General features: G+C 34.7%; 1 protein-coding gene across 1 annotated transcript; it reads left to right on the plus strand.

Annotated features, from left to right (window-relative positions):
* Positions 1-445: 445 nt before the first annotated feature.
* On the plus strand, positions 446-18,608 carry brms1la (BRMS1 like transcriptional repressor a). The gene is made up of 10 exons (XM_039741550.1): positions 446-726; positions 2,667-2,757; positions 11,150-11,277; positions 12,417-12,496; positions 13,433-13,529; positions 14,527-14,616; positions 15,024-15,088; positions 15,222-15,261; positions 16,545-16,671; positions 16,801-18,608. Exons 1-10 carry the CDS (start codon positions 591-593, stop codon positions 16,916-16,918), a joined length of 972 nt encoding a protein of 323 aa, XP_039597484.1. The 5' UTR covers positions 446-590; the 3' UTR covers positions 16,919-18,608.
* The last annotated feature ends 1,594 nt before the right edge of the window (positions 18,609-20,202 follow it).

Below are 20,202 nucleotides of genomic sequence, written 5' to 3' on the forward strand. Positions count from 1 at the left end.
TACCGCTGCGTAGGCTACTTTTTCATTACTACAACGTGTTAATACAACTCTTTATAAAATAGTAATGCACATGTAGCTTTTGGTCAATCATAAACTTTACTACAGTTTATTTTTTCGAATAAGTAAATATTTTCAATTATCTTTGCAACCGTTTGCATATTTTAAACATAACCGTATTAATGTAAAATGTTAGGGCTGCTTTGAGTCATGTTTTGATTGTAAAGCCTTTGGAGATAAATCCGCAAAGCAATAAGGGAACTGTAGTACAAGCCTTACAAACATTACCCTTCTTCTAACGATAACGCGGCTTTCGTAACTACAACTCCCAGCAAGCCATACAAATGGCGGAAAAATCCAAACGGCGCCAGTCAACACGCACGTTTTGTATTAAAGCCCACCTCCTTCGTGTCTGATAGGTTGAGTTTTCCATTGAGGCGATCTAAAGCCAGCAATTGGTGCTAAGGGTTGTCCGTTGTTGCTACTCATACATCATATAGTCAGTTAGGTTGTTTCTGTTTCCCGAAAAAGTATATATTTGTCAATTTATTTGCTGTTTTTTTTTAAGTATTTAAAACAGTCAGCGGAAAGAAATGCCAGTGCATTCGCGGGATAAAAAGGAGGCCAATCATGAGGAAATGGAAGTGGATTATCCGGAGCATGAAGGCACCAGCTCAGACGAGGAAGACACGGAGAGCTCTTCTGTGTCAGAAGATGGAGACAGTTCAGGTAAAAAAAAAAACAAACAACACAATAACCATTCAATGTGTTGTTTCTACGTTTTTTTAATGAAAATGTCGATTATTTGACAAGCATCCAGAAGAAACTTCCTTCATATGCTTTTTTCCAGCCAACGTTCTCGGTGTTATTTGGCTACGTTTGCTGGCTGCGGACTGAGAGTGGAGAAATCTTTTTTTATACATCTATCGTTGACAAAAATGCGGAGTCGCTCATTCAAGTTATTTTTTGGTCATTTTCTGCCTACTTTTTTGAAATGGGGGTGGGAAATACTGCAGGTGAATTTTCTGCCGTTTGATATTTGCACATATATCGTTTACAGTTTCAACACTGGAACGTTCGGCTTATCAACAATAATATTATGTTGCATGTGATGACTTTGAATTTCTTAAGGTTTAGTAAGAGTTTATCCATAACTAAAGAACTCCTGTCTTGCAGACTGATTATTTAAATGTGAAACACTAGTTTCGTGTAAATTGCATCGCGCGAAGGCACAGTGGCGCAGTAGGTAGTGCTGCAGGATAACGGTTTTAAATCATCATACGTGTAGTTAGCACATTCTCTTCGTGCACACGTTTGAGTTCCGTAAGATGCTCAAATGCTTACCATATGCTAGATAGTTACAGTTTATGATTATTAAAGATTTATAATTGTTTGCATCCAGCATTTCATCCTGCCTGGATGTTGTGTTTGTGTTTTTTTTTGTGTTTTTTTTATTATTATAAAGTTAATAACGGCAAGTAGAGGCTCTTTTGTGAGAGCGTTAAAATAAGTGGAGGCCTGCACAAAAAGAATTCTGTAGGCAATAAAATGCAACACGTCACATTTACTCGGGAGTTTGGACTATTCTCATGACATACTCTGCTGTTTAGCCCATGGTGTTTTTTTTATATATATATTTTTAATGAGATAAAACTTCAAAAGTAATCGATTTTAAAGTTGTTTTCAAAAAGGCTCATTTTCTTTTATAATCTGCGCTAGACCTAATTTATTTTATTTAAATAACTGCTTTGAGAAAGCATACACTGAAATATTGTGTATGACTGGTTAAGGCTGCTTATTGCATTTACAGATTTGTATGTTGTGTAGAATAGAAGACACATATTGATTCAACTGTCTACAGTTTAAATAAAATAAATACATTTTTCCTGATGGTGCATTGCTTCACATTGGAGAATATAATTCTGGAAAATGCCAGAAGAAGAATGTGTTTGAGAAAAAAAAAAAAACCCTGCTTTTCATCTTTGCACCCTTTATATTTGAAGAACAAAATGTTGCATGTCAGATGTGCAGAGTTCACCATGCATACTTCACCTGAGTGTGTGTCCATTGTTTAGTCCGTGAGCCTGCCTGATCAGCCATCTTTGGGCTTACAGATTATACATTTGCTAAGGGGACTGTTGATTTGTTTCCGATAAATTGTTTGATTAAAGTTGTATGTAGATGAGTTGATAGTTTGCCTGCTTTGCCATATGTTTTATTTCTGCCCGATGATCATGCAACAACCTAATAAAATAGATAAACCAAGTCTGTTAGCTATACCTTGTATAAATATGCATAATATGCCTGCAAAGATATAACTCCTTGTAAGTTTCTGTTTAACAAATCTCATTCTTTGCATCTTATTGCTCAATATGGTGTGTACTCCGCAAATGACTAACCTTCGCATCATGTCCATGTTTCCTGTGCTGTTATAAGTAGTATGGGAAAAGGAATGAGACAAGTACAGACTGAAATCACAGTATGGTCATATTTTTGTCCATATTTGTCTTTAGACAACTTATGGGCAAATACTTATAATTTCAATACAACATTTTTAATGTTTTGGAAAGGGAATACAGTAATCTGGGCATTCTGGAATTCTCTGCTTCATTGTTGAGTTTATATGTAAGACTTTCTGCTGGCTGAACAAAATTATACTTCTGTAACAGAGATGGACGATGCAGACTGTGAAAGAAGAAGAATGGAATGCTTAGATGAAATGACAAACCTGGAAAAGCAATTTACAGATCTCAAGGATCAGTAAGTTCATTGTTTTTGATCTATATATTAATCAGAACTGATTCCTAAAGTACTTTTTTTGCTCAATTCTGCTGTATATTTGATGAGCTGTAGCAGTTTGGGGGGCTATCCTCATTTTGTTAAATGTGTTAGTATTGAAAAGTTTACATGTGATTCATAATTTCACCTTTTCCCCAAGTTTCCTTTTTAATTCTAGCCTAAATCAAATATTTAAAGTTTCAAATTATTCTTTGGTTGTAGCATGTACCTGTAGTTGGATGTCTTATTTAAAGAAAATCTTCTGTACCACCTGGTGGCTTAGTGGTTATTACCGCTCCCTTGTATTTCTACAAGAATGGGTTTAAATACCAGCATCTCTGTCGTATTTGGAAATGTTTATTTTCATTTTTACAAAAGATGTAAATGTTTGGTAAGATGACATCATCAAGTTGGCCTAGTATTGCTATGAATAGGCTATGGCTCCTTGTGACCCAACAGTTTAATTTTATTCATAGTATCATGTTTCTGTTCCCATTTCTTGAAACCTTTTTGCACATGTTTTTTAAACTGTTAAAGCATATGAGAACTTGTTTAATCTCCACTGAAGTTGTATTTCTTCATGAGCAGCACATAAGTTCCCAAGAACAGACTTTTTGTGGAGGATGAACATAATTTAACAATTTTATAGAATGTAATTTAACAAACCTGTTTAATATATTGAGGATATTCAAAGTACTCTCTTTCCAGTGACCATCATGCAATATAACCATTGGAAGAACGTTGTCCCAGTTCATGAGGAACACTGCTAACCATTAATCCAGATCGGTGGTATTTTGTATGAATCGCCCTGTTTGATTTTTCAGTTCAAATGGCTTATCCAAAGATTCCATTTTTAGTTTAGTTAGTTTGAATTATGTCCAACCAACGCAGACATAATTCATGCACAATTAGGTGTTTATTTGATTTAGACCAGCTGGTTTGAGAAACACTGCAACGCAAATCTCAGTGACCCATGTATTTCAACAGGTAATCTAGGTGTGAATAACAAAGCCATAGAGCCTGATCTGGGTTCAGACTGTTGAATCGAAAGAACCACAGATATGGCAGTGTAGGATTAATTGGGGTCTACACTCAACATGACAAATTTTCTAATAATTCGAACTTTCTGGCATATCCTGCTGGTCTTTACTTGCAATATGCAAAGTGTAACCGATTTGAAGACAGCATGGCAAGTAAAACATCATTCTGTAAAATGTGCAAATGTGCATTTAGAAATATTTCTAATTTGGCTATAGATTTAAATGCTGAACTCTCTTTTGTTGATTTCATTATATTTTGCCCTTTCTCTGTGCAGTTTTCCCCATGCATTTTGTATCTTATTAATGAAAATTAAAAACAAGGAGACACCCAGGCAAATGCCGAATAATCAAAGGCTGCAGCTACTTTAGCATCAGACCTACTAATTAGTAAATAATGGATTAATTAAACAGTTACAACACCTACGAATGAAAATCAAGATGTAAATGTGGTTAAAAAGAAAAAAAATACATTATTGCCATATAACTACTTGGTACATTTTTATTTATATCTATATCTATCTCTCTCTATCTCCAAATTTTGCATATTTTAATTTGCAAATCAATATAAATATCAACGTCCCCATTCAGGTGTTTGTTTAAAAGACGATGGCAAAAACATGGGGGAGGGGAGGGAATTTCGGCGAATGCAAAGTGGAGGCAAGGATTTTTATTTGTTGGCTTAAGCAATGGTATAAACAACAAAAGGAAGTTGATCAAGTGGTACAGAGTAGCGGAGATACTCAAAAGTTCAAGTTCATAAAATTGCACAGAGCCTGAAGGAAAAAAGAAGTGGTCAGATATCAACATAAAAGGTGAGTCCTAGCCCACTGTCTGAGTGTCTTACAGAATCGTAGTAGGGAACAGAGAAAAGAAAAATAAAATGGGGACAAATTGGAAAAAATGGTCGAAATGTCCACTCTAATCTCGTAGTTTATTTTGTCATTAAAGTAGAACATCATAGACTTAATCTTAAAATCAATGTTAAATTTACTAGAGTTTCTCAGATCCCATCATAACTAAAGTAGCACATTAAATGCTTCATATTGTATGTGTTCTATGTGCTCTGTGTATGAATCACTGTGTGCTTCTGAAACAGGCTTTCTCTTACACCAACAGGACACGGAATACATTACATTTATGATATTGTAGCTCTCTAAACAATATAAATGCAAAGATGTATACTTGATATCATTTTTATGATGAAATGAATTAAAGCATGTATTAAACATGGAGGCGCAGTGGTGCATTGGCAGAAATGAACTGAGGCCCCACAATTTGCTTGCCGCAACGTGCATGACCCTCAATGAATGAATTTAATGCAGCAGTACTGTCTCTTTCAAATGTACTAATCCCCAATTGCTATCCTTTTTTCTTTCTCCACACAACCAATTGCCACACAATAAGCTTTTTAATAAATGTCAGACCATCTGTAAGCTTACAGCGGCAATTCTTCAAAACTTTTAAATATCTTTTTATTACATGTTTAATTATTCCATCCATCTATCTGAGCCAGGACCAATCTCTGAACGGGGCCACAGCTCATCGCTACCGCTGCACCATCATGCCCACACATTTAATTAACAGTATTCATTATTTAAATTAAGTTAAAAATGTATCTGTATAATGTAATATACATACAGTGGAACCTCGGTTTGCGTGCATAATTCGTTTCGGAAACGTGCTCGCAGTCCAAAGCACTCGTATATCGAAGTGAATTTCCTCATAAGAAATAATGGAAACTCAGAATATTCGTTCCACAACCCAAAACTATTCATATAAAAATGATTAATACAAAATGTAAAGTAAAAATTCATAAAACAAATTAACCTGCACTTTACCTTTGAAAAGAATCATGGCTGGTGTGAATGAGTTTCTAAACTCTTGTGGGATTCCACCCAACGGGACGACACGCGGAAGAGTGTCTCAAAGCAATTGCAGTCTCTCAGCTCTGTAGCGGAGACACACACACACACACACACACACACACACACACCGAACGTGAGAAGAACCATCAGGTCAGTTGTGGTCACATGACGCTCAGCAGACAAAGTGTATCCATACTACTTGTATTGCAAGACCTTGCTCATTTATCAAGTCAAAATTTATTAAAAATTTTAGCTCGTCTTGCAAAACACTAGTAAACCAACTTTCTCGCAAACTGAGGTTCCACTGTACTTTTAAGGCATTTCATCTTAAAAATGATATCAAGAGCTCCAAGAAGATAGCCCTTGGAAATCTTAATCGACTTAGAAGCCAGTCGTCATCCTCTGTAAATATGCACTGTCTTCTACTGAGCTGAATTTGTTTATTTTTATTGTATGGTAGAATGAGATTCAAAATGCAAATCCTCTATAAACTTATTTTCCTATAAAATAATAAAATAACAGTAATGATGATGATAATAATATGAAAAAAAAATGTAAAAATATACAATATGAAAGTATAAATATACATGTGCAGATAGTGCAAATGGTTCATAAAGTGGTTCAGGTTGTGCAATATTACAACTGTAGTGCAAGTTTACAGTGAGGTAATTGTAATTCTAAGTTCAAACAGTTCTACCAGGAGCACTTGATGAACTGATTGAGTCTGTTTATAGCTGTTGGAATTTAAACTATTTAAGAACCTCAAGGTTTGTGCAGAAAAGGCTCTGAAGTGTTTGCTGAATGGGGGATGTTCAAATAGACTGTGCTCATGACTGAGGCATTTGTGTGCTATAATTGTTCTTCAGGGATAGATGCTGTTTAATCCTTGGCCCTCTTGACACAACCCGCCATAGAGCTTTCTAATCAGCTGATGTACAGCTATGATTCCACACTCGGATAAAGTGGGTTAAAATAATCTGAGTGGTGCACTAAGAGTAGCAACGCTAAAGCAGCTATGATATTTGGAATTATTTGGACATTTTGTGGACTATTATATTGTTACAGGTTGATTACAATTGGATGCCTTAAATTTATAAACAATATACAGTTAATTTCAGTGTATTTCATAAAGATGTCATGAATGTGAATCTAAAAGAAAGGAAACCACACAGGAACAACAGCACTACTTTGACGCTGGGTGCTGCCAGTTTGCAAAACTGAGTGGCAACTTGTGTACGCACAAGGTAAGGCTTGTGTGACGATGTACGTAGCTTTACTCCAAGTTTAGTTTTTATACATCTCAAGGTCTGCGCTGAAAGAGGCATATGCAACATTTTTGTGTGTACGCACCGTTTATACATGAGGTCCCTGGAGATCTCATTTTCATAATCACTCCCTCCATTTTCAGATTTGCCCCAACTTAAAGGCTAACTGTATAATCAAAAGTAGCGATTTGAGTTAACCTTTTAAGTGCACAAATTACTCATCTGGTTTACTCCCTGTACTTTTCAAACAGATGTTATGAGTACATTCCGTATGCTGTTTTAGTAGCCCCACTAAATGCACATCTTTGCGATGTATGTGTTTCTGTTAACACACTACATGGTGTGTCACTGGTTTGATTTTCCTACTTCTTTAAAGCAGTACAAGCTGAGTAATAGGGTAATTCCATGTCAAATCATCCCACATTTGGACCTCATTGTCACAGATTTGAACAAAACGTGGCATGCTGATTTGCTCATATGAGTAACCTATGGGACAGAAATTGCATGTGTCTTGGATTAACATTAAGGGTGATTTTAGGCTAACAGAAAAATAATTGTGAAAAGAGCGTCAGACAGAGTAATGATTATGAAGCTGAAAATTGGAGGTGTGATGATGAATGTTGTTATATGCCTAATATATAGTGTTGAATGTCTAATAGGTTGTGTGGATTACCCGCCTTCATAAGGTACTATGACATAGTTGATCTAAAGTAAAATGCCCAGTCCAAAGTAAATGATTTTCAACTTGAACAGATGAACACACAATTCATGTATCACTCTTTAAAACATTCAGAAGATAACTCTCTGTATAAATAGTTGGTGCAAAAAGAGCTTCACTTTCCTGGGAATATTGGCGTATTTTTACAGTCCCCTTCACTATTATGACATAGTGTGCATTTCATAATTTTCATTGAACTGTGAATTTTTAAGCTACAACTACTACTAAACTGAAATGCTTTTCTTAAAGTTTAAAATTGAGGCAAGTCACCAAAAATATAAATGGTCAAAAGTTCACGAAACTAAACTAAAAATTAAATAACAGTGAATGTTCACAGTAGATGAGTGAGCTAAGTATTTGCTTTGGATCATTTTTACATTGTTTTATTTAGTTATTTGTTAGTTTTTTGGCAGAGGACAACAGACATTGTTGCAAAAGTTTTTGATATGTGAAGTTCTCTTCTATCCAGAATAGACTCGTAGCATGAGGCTGTCACTGCCATATTTGACAGTAGGTACTATGTTTCTTGGATTAATTGTGTTTGCTCTGCATCAAAGGTATATTTTGGAATTACTCTTGGTGTCCTCAGAACAAACACACGTGGAAAAACACATGTGGACAAAATTGTTGGTACCCTTCAGTCAATGAAAGAAAAACTCAAAATGGTCACAGAAATAACTTTAATCTGACAAAAGTAATAATAAATAAAAATTCTATGAAATTTAACCAATGAAAGTCAGACATTGATTTTCAACCATGCTTCAACAGAATTATTTAAAAAAATAAAAAAACTCATGAAACAGGCCTGGACAAAAATGATGGTACCCCTAACTTAATATTTTGTTGCACAACCTTTTGAGGCAATCACTGCAATCAAACGATTCCTGTAACTGTCAATGAGACTTCTGCACTTCTCAGCAGGTATTTTGGCCCACTCCTCATGAGCAAACTGCTCCAGTTGTCTCAGGTTTGAAGGGTGCCTTTTCCAGACGGCATGTTTCAGCTCTTTCCAAAGATGCTCAATAGGATTGAGGTCAGGGCTCATAGAAGGCCACTTTAGAATAGTCCAATGTTTTCCTCTTAGCCATTCTTGGGTGTTTTTAGCTGTGTGTTTTGGGTCATTGTCCTGTTGCAAGACCCATGACCTGTGACTGAGACCAAGCTTTCTGACACTGGCCAGCACATTTCTCTCTAGAATCCCTTGATAGTCTTGAGATTTCATTGTACCCTGCACAGATTCAAGACACCCTGTGCCAGATGCAGCAAAGCAGCCCCAGAACATAACAGAGCCTCCTCCATGTTTCACAGAAGGGACAGTGTTCTTTTCTTGATATGCTTCATTTTTCCGTCTGTGAACATAGAGCTGATGTGCCTTGGCAAAAAGTTCAATTTTTGTCTCATCTGTCCATAGGACATTCTCCCAGAATCTTTGTGGCTTGTCCACATGTAGTTTGGCAAATTCCAGTCTGGCTTTTTTATGATTTGTTTTCAACAATGGTGTCCTCCTTGGTCGTCTCCCATGAAGTCCACTTTGGCTCAAACAACGACGGATGGTGCGATCTGACACTGATGTTCCTTGAGCTTGAAGTTCACCTTGGATCTCTTTAGAAGTTTTTCTGGGCTCTTTTGTTACCATTCGTATTATCCGTCTCTTTGATTTGTCATCAATTTTCCTCCTGCGCCACGTCCAGGAGGTTGGCTACAGTCCCATGGATCTTAAATTTCTGAATAATATGTGCAACTGTAGTCACAGGAACATCAAGCTGCTTCGAGATGGTCTTATAGCCTTTACCTTTGACATGCTTGTCTATAATTTTCTTTCTAATCTCCTGAGACAACTCTTTCCTTCGCTTCCTCTGGTCCATGTTGAGTGAGGTACACACCATGTCACCAAACAACACAGTGACTACCTGGAGCCCTATATATAGGTCCACTGACTGATTACAAGATTGTAGACACCTGTGATGCTAATTAGTGGACACACCTTGGATTAACATGTCCCTTTGGTCACATTATTTTCAGTCTTTTCTAGGGGTACCATCATTTTTGTCCAGGCCTGTTTCATGAGGTTTTTTTTTAATTCTGTTGAAGCATGGTTGAAAAGCAATGTCTGACTTTTATTAGTTAAATTTCATAGAATTTTTATTTATTATTACTTTTGTCAGATTAAAGTTATTTCTGTGACCATTTTGAGTTTTTCTTTCATTGACTGAAGGGTACCAACAATTTTGTCCACGTGTGTATTTTCCCACATTTGGGAACCCAAAATATGAAGAATGGTTGTAATGTGCAGGGCTGACAAATAATTGCCATGAATTCTTGTATCTTCTTCTTGGTAGTATTCCTGAAGACCTTTCCGCTTGCTCAGTTTTGAGAATACATTGCATTTTCTTGGTAGTGCTGTTTTTTCCTTCACTTAAAGATGGTATCCAGTGCTCCTGTATAATACTTCATGCAGTGTCATATAATATGTAGAGTTTTTTCATGTTACATTGAAAGTTAAATTTTAGGTATGCTCCATAATTTGTAATAATTCCATGTCATAGAGTCCAGTTAAATTTGCAAATGCATTCTTTGTGTTATTCTTGACCTCCTTATTGTTCATGACATTTTCTCCAAAGACAAGGTTCCTCTCCTACAGTTCAAATATACTATTAGATTAATTGTCAACACTAAACCTTTTTAACTTTGTGCTGATATGACATCCTATCCTGTGCTTGTTCTTAATTTTAACTCTGTAATGCTGGTCTTTGCACCATTATTTTGTGACTTTGATTACGACAACCTGGTTAGTGAAAAATGTTCAGGAAGTTGTAATCCTATTGTCAAGATGAAAGAATGCTGAGGAACTTGGAATCTGTTCATTTAATGAAGTTAAAAGGCTACTATATTTTAGTTGAAAGAGAAGGTATTTTTTTGTTTTTTCGGAAAAGGCTAAGTCTAAAGAATAACCCAGTTTTATACATTTTAGTTTTTATTTTTTCCCCTCCCCATCGGTCAGTGTGATGCTCCCCAAAACCTTAAATTGTTTACTCTTTGTAAGATTGTGACCTTGTACTGCCATTGTTGCAATTGGATCACATTTAACTTAAGCTGACCAGTTATAAACATTTTGCTAATTGTGCTTTAAAAACAAACATAATTGTATTCTCTTCATTGTTGGATATAGCTGTGCATTTTTAGTAACCATCCAAAGGTATGCTTAATACTAAATTCATGTTATAGATCGAGTGTTAATGAGACATTTGGATGTCTGGAGCAAATGAGTGAACAGTTTTTGAAAATGTATTTAACCAGCAACATTGTCTGCTAGTAAAACCTTTGCCTACTCCAAAAACTAAGAATATGATTTTAGGGCATTCAACAAATAGTTTAATTCAGAATTTTTGGGTTCTTTTTATGTAGTACATATTTTGCCTAAGTACTTTAGTTGTTAAACCATCTAAACAATTTACCATGACTTCTATGTGTTCCTCTTTCTGTTAGACTTTATAAAGAACGGCTAAGCCAAGTTGATGCCAAATTGCAAGAAGTCATTGCTGGGAAGGCACCAGAATACCTTGAGCCTTTGGCAACCCTGCAAGAGAATATGCAAATCAGAACCAAAGTGGCAGGTGTGATTTTTTTTCTCCTCCTTTCTTTCTTTAAATTGATTATCCTAAATCCCCATGCAATACAAAGGTCATGCACAAAAACAATTTTCCCTCAGGGATTAACAAATTATATCAAATCAAAATTGTAGATTTTACTCCAGATACTTTTACCTACAAGACATGCATGTAAGATTGACCTAAAACCCTGAAATTGGGCCCCATATGAATGAATGTTGAGTACCCAACATTAGACCCATTGCCCTGTCCAGGGCTGTTTCCAGCATTGTGATTTAAGCAGCTCAAATAGGAACTGTCTCATTTGTACTTAATTAAGAGGATGGAACAATAGCATTTGTTTAACATAGCCAATAATTATTTAATTTAATTTTTGTGACAATACACGTCATATTGGCTGGTATTTTATGTGCTGAATGTTAAAGTTAAATGAACTTTCAGACTACAATGGTACCTCGGTATACATCCTTAATCCGTTCCAGATCATTTTACTTATACCAAACAGGACGTATACCAAATTAATTTTTCCCATAAGAAATAAAGAGAAAATGATTAATCCGTTCCCATGACAAAAAATTCTATTTTTATTGGCATATTATACATTGATGGGGTTGTATAAAATAATTTAAACACTGCTTAATATTAAAATACATAAATACAAAAGCAAATAGATGAAATAAATGAAAATTGATCCTCGCTTTACTTTTCAATAACGTCTTTGCTTTTCACAATAGTAGATACCATCGTTCTCGGCATACGGTTAATGCAGCAGCCGTGTCCCGGATACGCATGCCACCTTCATACTTTTCAACAATCAATTCAAATTTACACGGAAAAACGCAAAATCACGTGAAAATTCACATAGAGTTATAGCGCAGGTTGTTCACTGAATGCTAGCAACTGGCGTAATGACGCTCGTGCGCAGTCGTGGCTTTGTCTTGAGAGAAGTAAACAAGAGTAGTGCACGGTGTTCTAACACGCAAGTCGTGTTCCAAAAAAAGGTTGCATATCGAGCAAAATTTTGCACGTCCAAACAGGACGTATACCAAGTTGGACTTATTCCAAAGCGGACCAATACCGAGGTACCACTGTATTTTTGAAAGACCTCCTAAAGACATTATTTCTCTCTGTTTTTTTGAATGCAGGTATTTACAGAGAACTTTGCTTGGAGTCTGTGAAAAATAAGTATGATTGTGAAATCCAAGCAGCCCTCCAACATTGTGAGGTAAGTTTCAAGAAAGATGTTATCAAATCTGTGATTATAAAAAATAATGCAGTTTGCATGTCCTCCCCATGTTCTCATGGGTTTCATCTGGTTCCCTCCCATGGTCCCAACAAATATGGTGAATTTGCATGCTAAACTGGCTCTAGTGAGCGTGTGTATGTTCACCCTGCAACGGTCTGGTGAACTGTTCTGTTATTGTTTTTGCATTGCATCCAGTGACTGCTGGGATGGGCTGCAGCTGCCCCACATCCTATCCTGGATAAGCGGGTTAGGAAAATTTTAATGGATGAGTAATAAGTGGACACTATTTCAGAATAAATGTTTATCTATATTTTTGAATTGTCTGTTTTAGCAATACTGTTCAGAATGACCTGGATACATTTCATAAATAAATAATGAAACCCAGTATAACAATTTATTTGGAATATGCACCCAGGATTGTTACACAAATTAGTATCTTTAGGAACTCTTTGGAAAATAGTGGTGAGACATACATTAAATTAACATATTTCATAAAATTTCTTAAGACCATGTTTTTCTCTGCAGCTCAATCGGTCTTTAATTGCAAGCTTTTATAGGGAGCAGCATTCCAAAACCTCTTTGCATACAATAAAACATATATGAAAAATAAAGCTCTGCTTTTATCAATTTTATAGTGTTTGGTGACTGACCAGTGATAAAGAATAGTCTGCAAAAGAATACTTCTTGAAAACCTGGAAGCAACACAGTGAAAATCTTGCTTTAGTAAAATTGTAATTTTTTTGGTTCAGCATTAATTTTATTCCCCTTCTTGCTGTAGCTGTTAGGTAAGTGGTTTTATTGACATATGACTTTGTGGACTGATATTTCACCCGATGAATACACAAAATTTATTCAAAAGCTGTCAGACGGAACATCTCAAATACATTCAACTGATTTATGTGCCTTTCATTTCAGAGTGAAAAGCTGCTTTTGTATGACACTGTGCAAAGTGAACTTGAGGAGAAAATAAGGAGACTTGAAGAAGACCGACACAGCATAGATATTACCTCAGGTAATTGTCACATAATGTGTTTGATTCAGGTGATCATTTTAAGAATTTTCATTGTACTTCCTCCTTGAAGTGTTAAAGGAATGGATTACTTTCCAAAGTGTTAAAACTGCATCCAATGGTATATTGTAAGCTTTGTATGTTTAAAATTCACAAACCAGCTTACTGAGCATTTAATCACACAGAACAAGTAGACTTCGGTTTTGAAGTATCTGAGAGATGGAGATGAATAGTTTTAATGAATTTCTGACTTTTTTAATATCAAGGTTTGCATGGGTAATAGATGGCCAGTAATTTCCACAGCTTTTCTGTTTTAAGCAATAATCACTAGTTAACAGAAAATTCTTTTTTTGTATTTAACCATGTACATTATGGAATGATAAAATCATGAAGTTTGTTGGTCGTCTATTTTTCTTTAATATAACTTCTTGACTGATGGTTTACTGCTAGGATGTTCACTAATATGTTAGCAGGCCTTTTGTAATTGTAATAACAATATGCACAAATATAAAATGACCCATGTCATTAAGAATGAACTTTAAGATTACAAATTTTGCCTTTTTAAAAAGTAGCAATTTTACAAAAGTATATTTTACCAAGGTAATTACCTATTTTAAGTAAAATTCTATTAGTGAGAACTTTTCTTTTGAGAAAAGTTTTCTTTTAAACTGTCAGTGGATAAGAGCAAAGATTTATGGTGAAACATTTCAAGCTCTCTCTTTCTTAAGAGAAGCTAACAGCCTAATGTCCGAGGTAAAATGTTCCATCTAATCAGTTGCTGCAATGCTAGGCTGATGCAGATTTGTACCACTTCTTTGGGTGTAACATTTCCTCGGGATTATAAGTGTTTCACTCTTTTTAACCTTGAAAATTCAGTGTGTCTGTCATTTACAATTCTGGGCCTCACTCCTGTACTTGTGCAGCATATAAAGACAGAAATATAGCAATGTCAAGTTAATACAGTGTGTTACAGTTTTTTCTTATCCTTTTTTTCCAAAAGAACTATGGAATGATGAATTGCTGTCAAGAAAAAATAAAAAGAAAGACCCATTCAGTCCAGATAAAAAGAAGAAGCCAGTTGTTGTTTCAGATATCCTTTATTCGTTTTCTTTAGAATATTCAAAATCAGTGTGTGGGTGTAGAGGTAAGGTGTTTCAAATTCTTTAGCAGCAATCTCTGTAATTTTTTTATGTTTGTTAAAGCTGGGTGCTTAACAGAATTGTGTTGAAGTAAAATGTTTTTTCACAGTTATTGAAAATTTCAAGGCATTGTAATGTGGAGTAGCAGGATGGTCCTATAAAACATGATACTTGATGCCTACAACTGAGAGCTTGGAAAATGCACTTCAGATAATGTATTTGTCATTTATATTTACAAGACCTATGTTTTTATGGTAACGTGTAGCTACATGTCCTTCAGAAGTTACATTTAATGGAGTTTCTGTTGTGTTTATAGCAGTGATGTATCTATGACTGTCTATTTCCTTAATTTTTTTACGACCATATATAGTTTATATGTTACAAGACCTTGATATTCTTGAAGACTGGACAACCATTAGAAAGGTATGCATTTGTCACCTGTTGGTTTTTATGCTGAACTAATTAATCTGTACCACAGTTTTACTTCAGCTTGTTATGATGTAGTATTCAGTAGCTATATCTTTTTCTTTTTCTTTTTTTTTTTTTGATTATCTAGGCTGTGGCCACATTGGGACCCCACAGGATAAAATCAGAAAGTGAGTGAACTTGAAGGCATTCTGATGTGTGTGTGTGTGTGTGTGGTGTGGGTTTTTTTTTTAATTATATGAGAAAGTATGAATTTAGTTTCTTGTTTTTTGTTCAATTATATTTTATTAAATTATTAAATACCAAGGACCGAAAATTACATTTTATATATATATTTGAGAAGGATGCAAAACATTTCTAAACAGTGATGTATTATACAGAGTTTGCTTCAGCAGTAATACAGCATTTTAAAAATGCAAAGTTAGATTTTAAGGTAAAATTAATAAAAAAAAAAATTATATTTTTACACTATTTCAGTGTTGCAAATGGGCATGTAATATACATATTAAAAACTGTATTCAATACAACCCATACTCTTTTTCAATAACTATTAATAATTTTAATTTATACATCATCAGTTTAACAATAGCATGTAAACATTGAACTTGCCATGTATAGTGTAATGGGAACAATAAGCTGCTATGTCCCCGTCATGTTTCTGATAATACATTTAATGTGATGTTGTGTTTTTTTTTTTTTATTTCCGCCATCATTATCATGATCATATGTACCTAAGTGCAATTTTGCCTATAACAATTTATTGCAACAAATATTATATTATAACACTTTTTTTTCCCTGTATTTTAGGTGACTATACCTTTTTTTTTTTTTACTTTGAATGAAAAAATTCCACCACCGTTTTTGACCTCGCGAAGTGCGACAATATTATTTTAATATAAAGTGTGATTATAAATAGAGAGAAATCATTATGTATCAATATTATCGATTAGATATGACTAGAAACAAAGGTATGATATTTGAGAAATATAGCGCAACTGGAAGTGGTTCTGATGTCCTTTTTCTCTATCTCCGTATACGAGAAAGTCGAGGGGAGCACACTCCCAATATTTTTTTTTAAATCATCAGTTAAGATCATTAAGAAATTTCTAGATACATACAATGGCATTACTCTCTATTTCCTCTTGTAAAATGATTATCACATTTGGTGCCCAGGCAGTTTAAGTGACTTGCTCAGGGTTTCACAGTGAGGCATTGGTGAGAATTGGGGCTAGTAAACTTGTTGTTTAGAGTCCTGTGCTTTAGCCAAATAATGTATACTTTAGTTTGTTGGCACAAATTGACTTTGTATGATGTAATTAAAAACAAATATGATATACTGCCCTTAAGAAATAAGTGGTACATTAATTGGGTGCACTTCAATTTTGTGATAGATCGTACCTTTTTTGAGTTAAATGTTTTCTACTTAACCCTGTTTTCATCATATTGCCTTTAGCATCCATAAAAAGTGAAAAACACCAACATAGTGCCCACTCAGAAGATGGACGACTCTTTTATGATGGAGAGTGGTATAACCGTGGCCAAAGAATATGCATTGATAAAAAAGATGAATATCCAACAAGGTAAATTTAATAGTGGTGCACACTTTTTTTTTGATAGTAAGTGAACTGGCCATGTCAATCTGTGTCATCCTGAGTATGCATATGTGTTTTACTGACTTATCAATGTTGTGTTTTTTTTCGTGGGAGCAGCGCCTTAATAACCACTATCAACCATGATGAAGTCTGGTTCAAAAGAATGGATGGCAGCAAGTCTAAACTCTACATATCTCAGCTTCAGAAAGGGAAATACACAATCAAGCATTCCTAATTTTTTTGCATTATAGTATTTTTTTTTTTTCAGGATCAAAAATGTTTCCAACATCATGTATTGCTGCCAAAAAGCATTTTTTTTTAATAATTGGTTTTAATTTCAGTGTTTTTTTTCCAGTTTTTTTGTACATACTGTATGTAATGCACAATTTCACTGTAAATGTTGAACAACTACATTTAATTTTGTTTTTGCTTTCTTCTGTTGTGCATGCGACTACCTCATGGTCCCTTATTTAAGAAGAACCTTGAGGTGCTGTAAATAACACCAGATGAGTAATGTCAGAATTTCAAATGTAGTGGACTTTTTTCTCTTTTTTTAAATTGTCTTGAAGTAGGTGTTGCTTCAAGCTATCACAAAGAGGCTGTTCGCCTTGCCATTACTAAATTAGTGTATTTGTAGTTTTCTTAGATGGTGTGCCAAAACCTGTTAATCTTTGCTGGTTACTATATAATAATAGAGTTAAACTGAACCACTCTATGTATTTGCAAAACAATGAGGTTTATAACCACTTTGTTAGCAAGTGTTACTCTGTTTACCTCATTTTGGTCACTGCTGCTATTGTGAATTTTATCTTGTACAAAGTATAGTACTATATAAATATATATATTTCTGTTAATAACTTTCTGGCATTGTTCAGGACTCGTCAGCAATTGCACCAATTCTCATGCATGTATATATTATATGCTTTTTTTTTTTTCCTTCTCTGTGTTTCTCACAAATATTTATTTCTTTTTCTTAAAAGTTAAACAAATATAATGCAATGCATTTCACTGAGGTAAAGATTTCATTTTTGAGCATGTGCTGTATGCTTTTAGAGGACAAAACCCAACACTCGTGCAATGGTCTTGGGATGTTTGATGTTGAGGCAGTAGGAGCTAATTGCCGTTATCCAGTTTTTCCCCTTTCAGTACCATTAATACTTATAAACCTTTGGAAACAAGCGGAGAATACACTTCGAGAGACAGCTTTGAATGTGGATCTTTTCAACTGTGGTGTTGATTCTTTATCCCAGTTCATTGTATTCGAGAAACCCTTATTGTAACATTTTAGAAACTAAGCAATATAGTCGCGTAAAAAGAGATCGTCAGTCACTTGGACCTTCTCAGATCAGCTATTTGATGGCAAATATTTAATACGTAAATGGTTTACGAATTGTTTCATTTTACCAGAATAAGAATTCTCCTTAGTGTTATGTAAACAGCATTAAAAATGACATTTCCACATAATTTTTACATTACGTGTGTGTGTGTGTGTGTGTGTGTGTGTGTGTGTGTGTGTATATATATATTTAAATAATATTTGTAGAGTTAGAGTATGGATTGTGTGTGTGTGTGCTTCTCTATGATATGTCTAATGTCCTACAACTGAGTTTGTTTGTCTTTATTTTTCTGTCTTTGTTTCTAAAACAGTAATGCCACAAAATGTATTGCATTTATCTGAACAACTTTGACAGGGTAATTCGTTACCGTCTGGCTGTCCTCTGTCCAAAAATGAATTGTTTTCCCTTTTTATCCCATGTGCATTCCTATTTTTTGCCTCTTTATGAACTAACCTTGCAGTCTTCCAAAATGTTTATATGTTCTACTGTTGTGCCTTTTTGTTTTGTTGTTTATATAGGAAATTGAATCTGATAAACAAGTGTACTTTTGTTTTAATGTTTTTTCAATTTAGTTCTCATTTGATTAGACACTTGGAAGTAATGAATTCAGATATACTAATGGGTGTGTGTTTTTTTTTTTTTATCATTGTGCTGTAAGTGGAAGCATCCGAAGAAAACAAATTCTGTAAATGTATCTGTAACATGTCCTGTACTATTATCTACATTGCCATTTTGTTTTAATTGTGCCAAGATGCATTATTGTATGTTCCTTCATTTGAGTATTTTTTGCATCTGAATGTTTCAATAATATTATAGTGTATGTACAGTATATGTAAAATTAATCCCAAGAGCCGATGGGAGTGGGTATTGTAGTTCATTTCACATGTATGTGATGGAATGTACAGAGATCAAAGTATTTTTTTTAAACTAGACAACTGTTACTTTCTATGTTCAATGCATTTTTTATTGAAATAGAATTAATGCTTCACAAAAGTTTGCTTTAGGTGTATTTCTAGCAATTCACTAATTTTACGTTACAAAACATGGTTGTGTAGGAAATATATATATATATATATATAGAAAAGAAATCTTAACAGTGCTTACATTCATAAACTGCCTTATAAAATCTGCAGTGCTGCATCACACTGAATAACAATCTACAACTATTGACCAAAAAGTTGAAAACACTTACTTTTCAGGAGGGTACATTTTGTTTCTAGAACAGCTAATAAGTAGAATAGCATAGTTTCCACTGCTCACAAATGTAACCTACATCATTATTCCTTGAGAGAACTGGTAACATTGTGTCTTGTGATCAAGGTTGTAAAAATAATCTCTTAGACATTACCCCATCAGCAGTAACTCATTTGCATCATGAAGAGTAACTTAACATTTTCAGGCCTGCTTCGACCAATTTAGGTTTGTGAGATACTAGAGTTTGTCTCGGCAACACCTGGTGGAAGACTAGAAAAAACACGCTTGGCAAATGGAGTACCAGTCAACAATTAACCTAACCTGCATGTCCTTGGATGAGTATTGTGGGATACATATAGCATTGTTGATTTGATCATAAAATGATAGATAAACTGGGTGAATAGGGGGCAGTTTCATCTCAAGAAAAAGCATCTTTGAAATAGCATTAGGTGCGTCAATCACTAAGCAGTAACTCGCATACATGTTTGCCTTGTACAACAATGGCTACGTTTTCCAAAATTAAAAAACTACCTGAATGCTTCACTGTTGGCAATAAGTACACAAGCCAAATGCTTTCTTTTGAGGTGTGCAACACTTGTACTAGTAAAATATGATTCATTTAGTATCACATTTCTGCACTGCTTGCTACTGCCTTACCTTTTTTTCCCCCATCACCCTAGCAAATGTATATGTTTTTTCTGTGCTCTTATCACTATTGCAGCATGCCACTTTTTAAAGGTCCGAGAGAAGATTGCCTGCTGTTTGTTCATTTGCCTAGCCAAAACTTTGAAGGTGATTGATTTACAAATTTCTGAGGTACCCTTTACACTTTAATTCTTCAGTATCTACTTTGGGACTGAAATGTGTGCTTTGACCCACATTTGCTAATGATACCCATTACACTAACTTCAGTTCTGACATTCCCGAAACAACAGAAAATTAAGTTGCTCTCATGGTCATGTCTGACAAACACATGTTCTTCAATGGT

This window comes from Polypterus senegalus, chromosome 18, assembly GCF_016835505.1.
Source record: "Polypterus senegalus isolate Bchr_013 chromosome 18, ASM1683550v1, whole genome shotgun sequence".
Classification (NCBI taxonomy): Eukaryota; Metazoa; Chordata; class Cladistia; order Polypteriformes; family Polypteridae; genus Polypterus; species Polypterus senegalus.

Bases quoted from the DNA above. Each gene is read 5' to 3' on its own strand.
- brms1la (XM_039741550.1), top strand. From the start codon at position 591: ATGCCAGTGCATTCGCGGGATAAAAAGGAGGCCAATCATGAGGAAATG. The intron at 727-2,666 runs GTAAAAAAAAAA...CTTCTGTAACAG, and splicing joins AGAAGATGGAGACAGTTCAG to AGATGGACGATGCAGACTGT. The intron at 12,497-13,432 runs GTAAGTTTCAAG...CTTTCATTTCAG, and splicing joins CAGCCCTCCAACATTGTGAG to AGTGAAAAGCTGCTTTTGTA.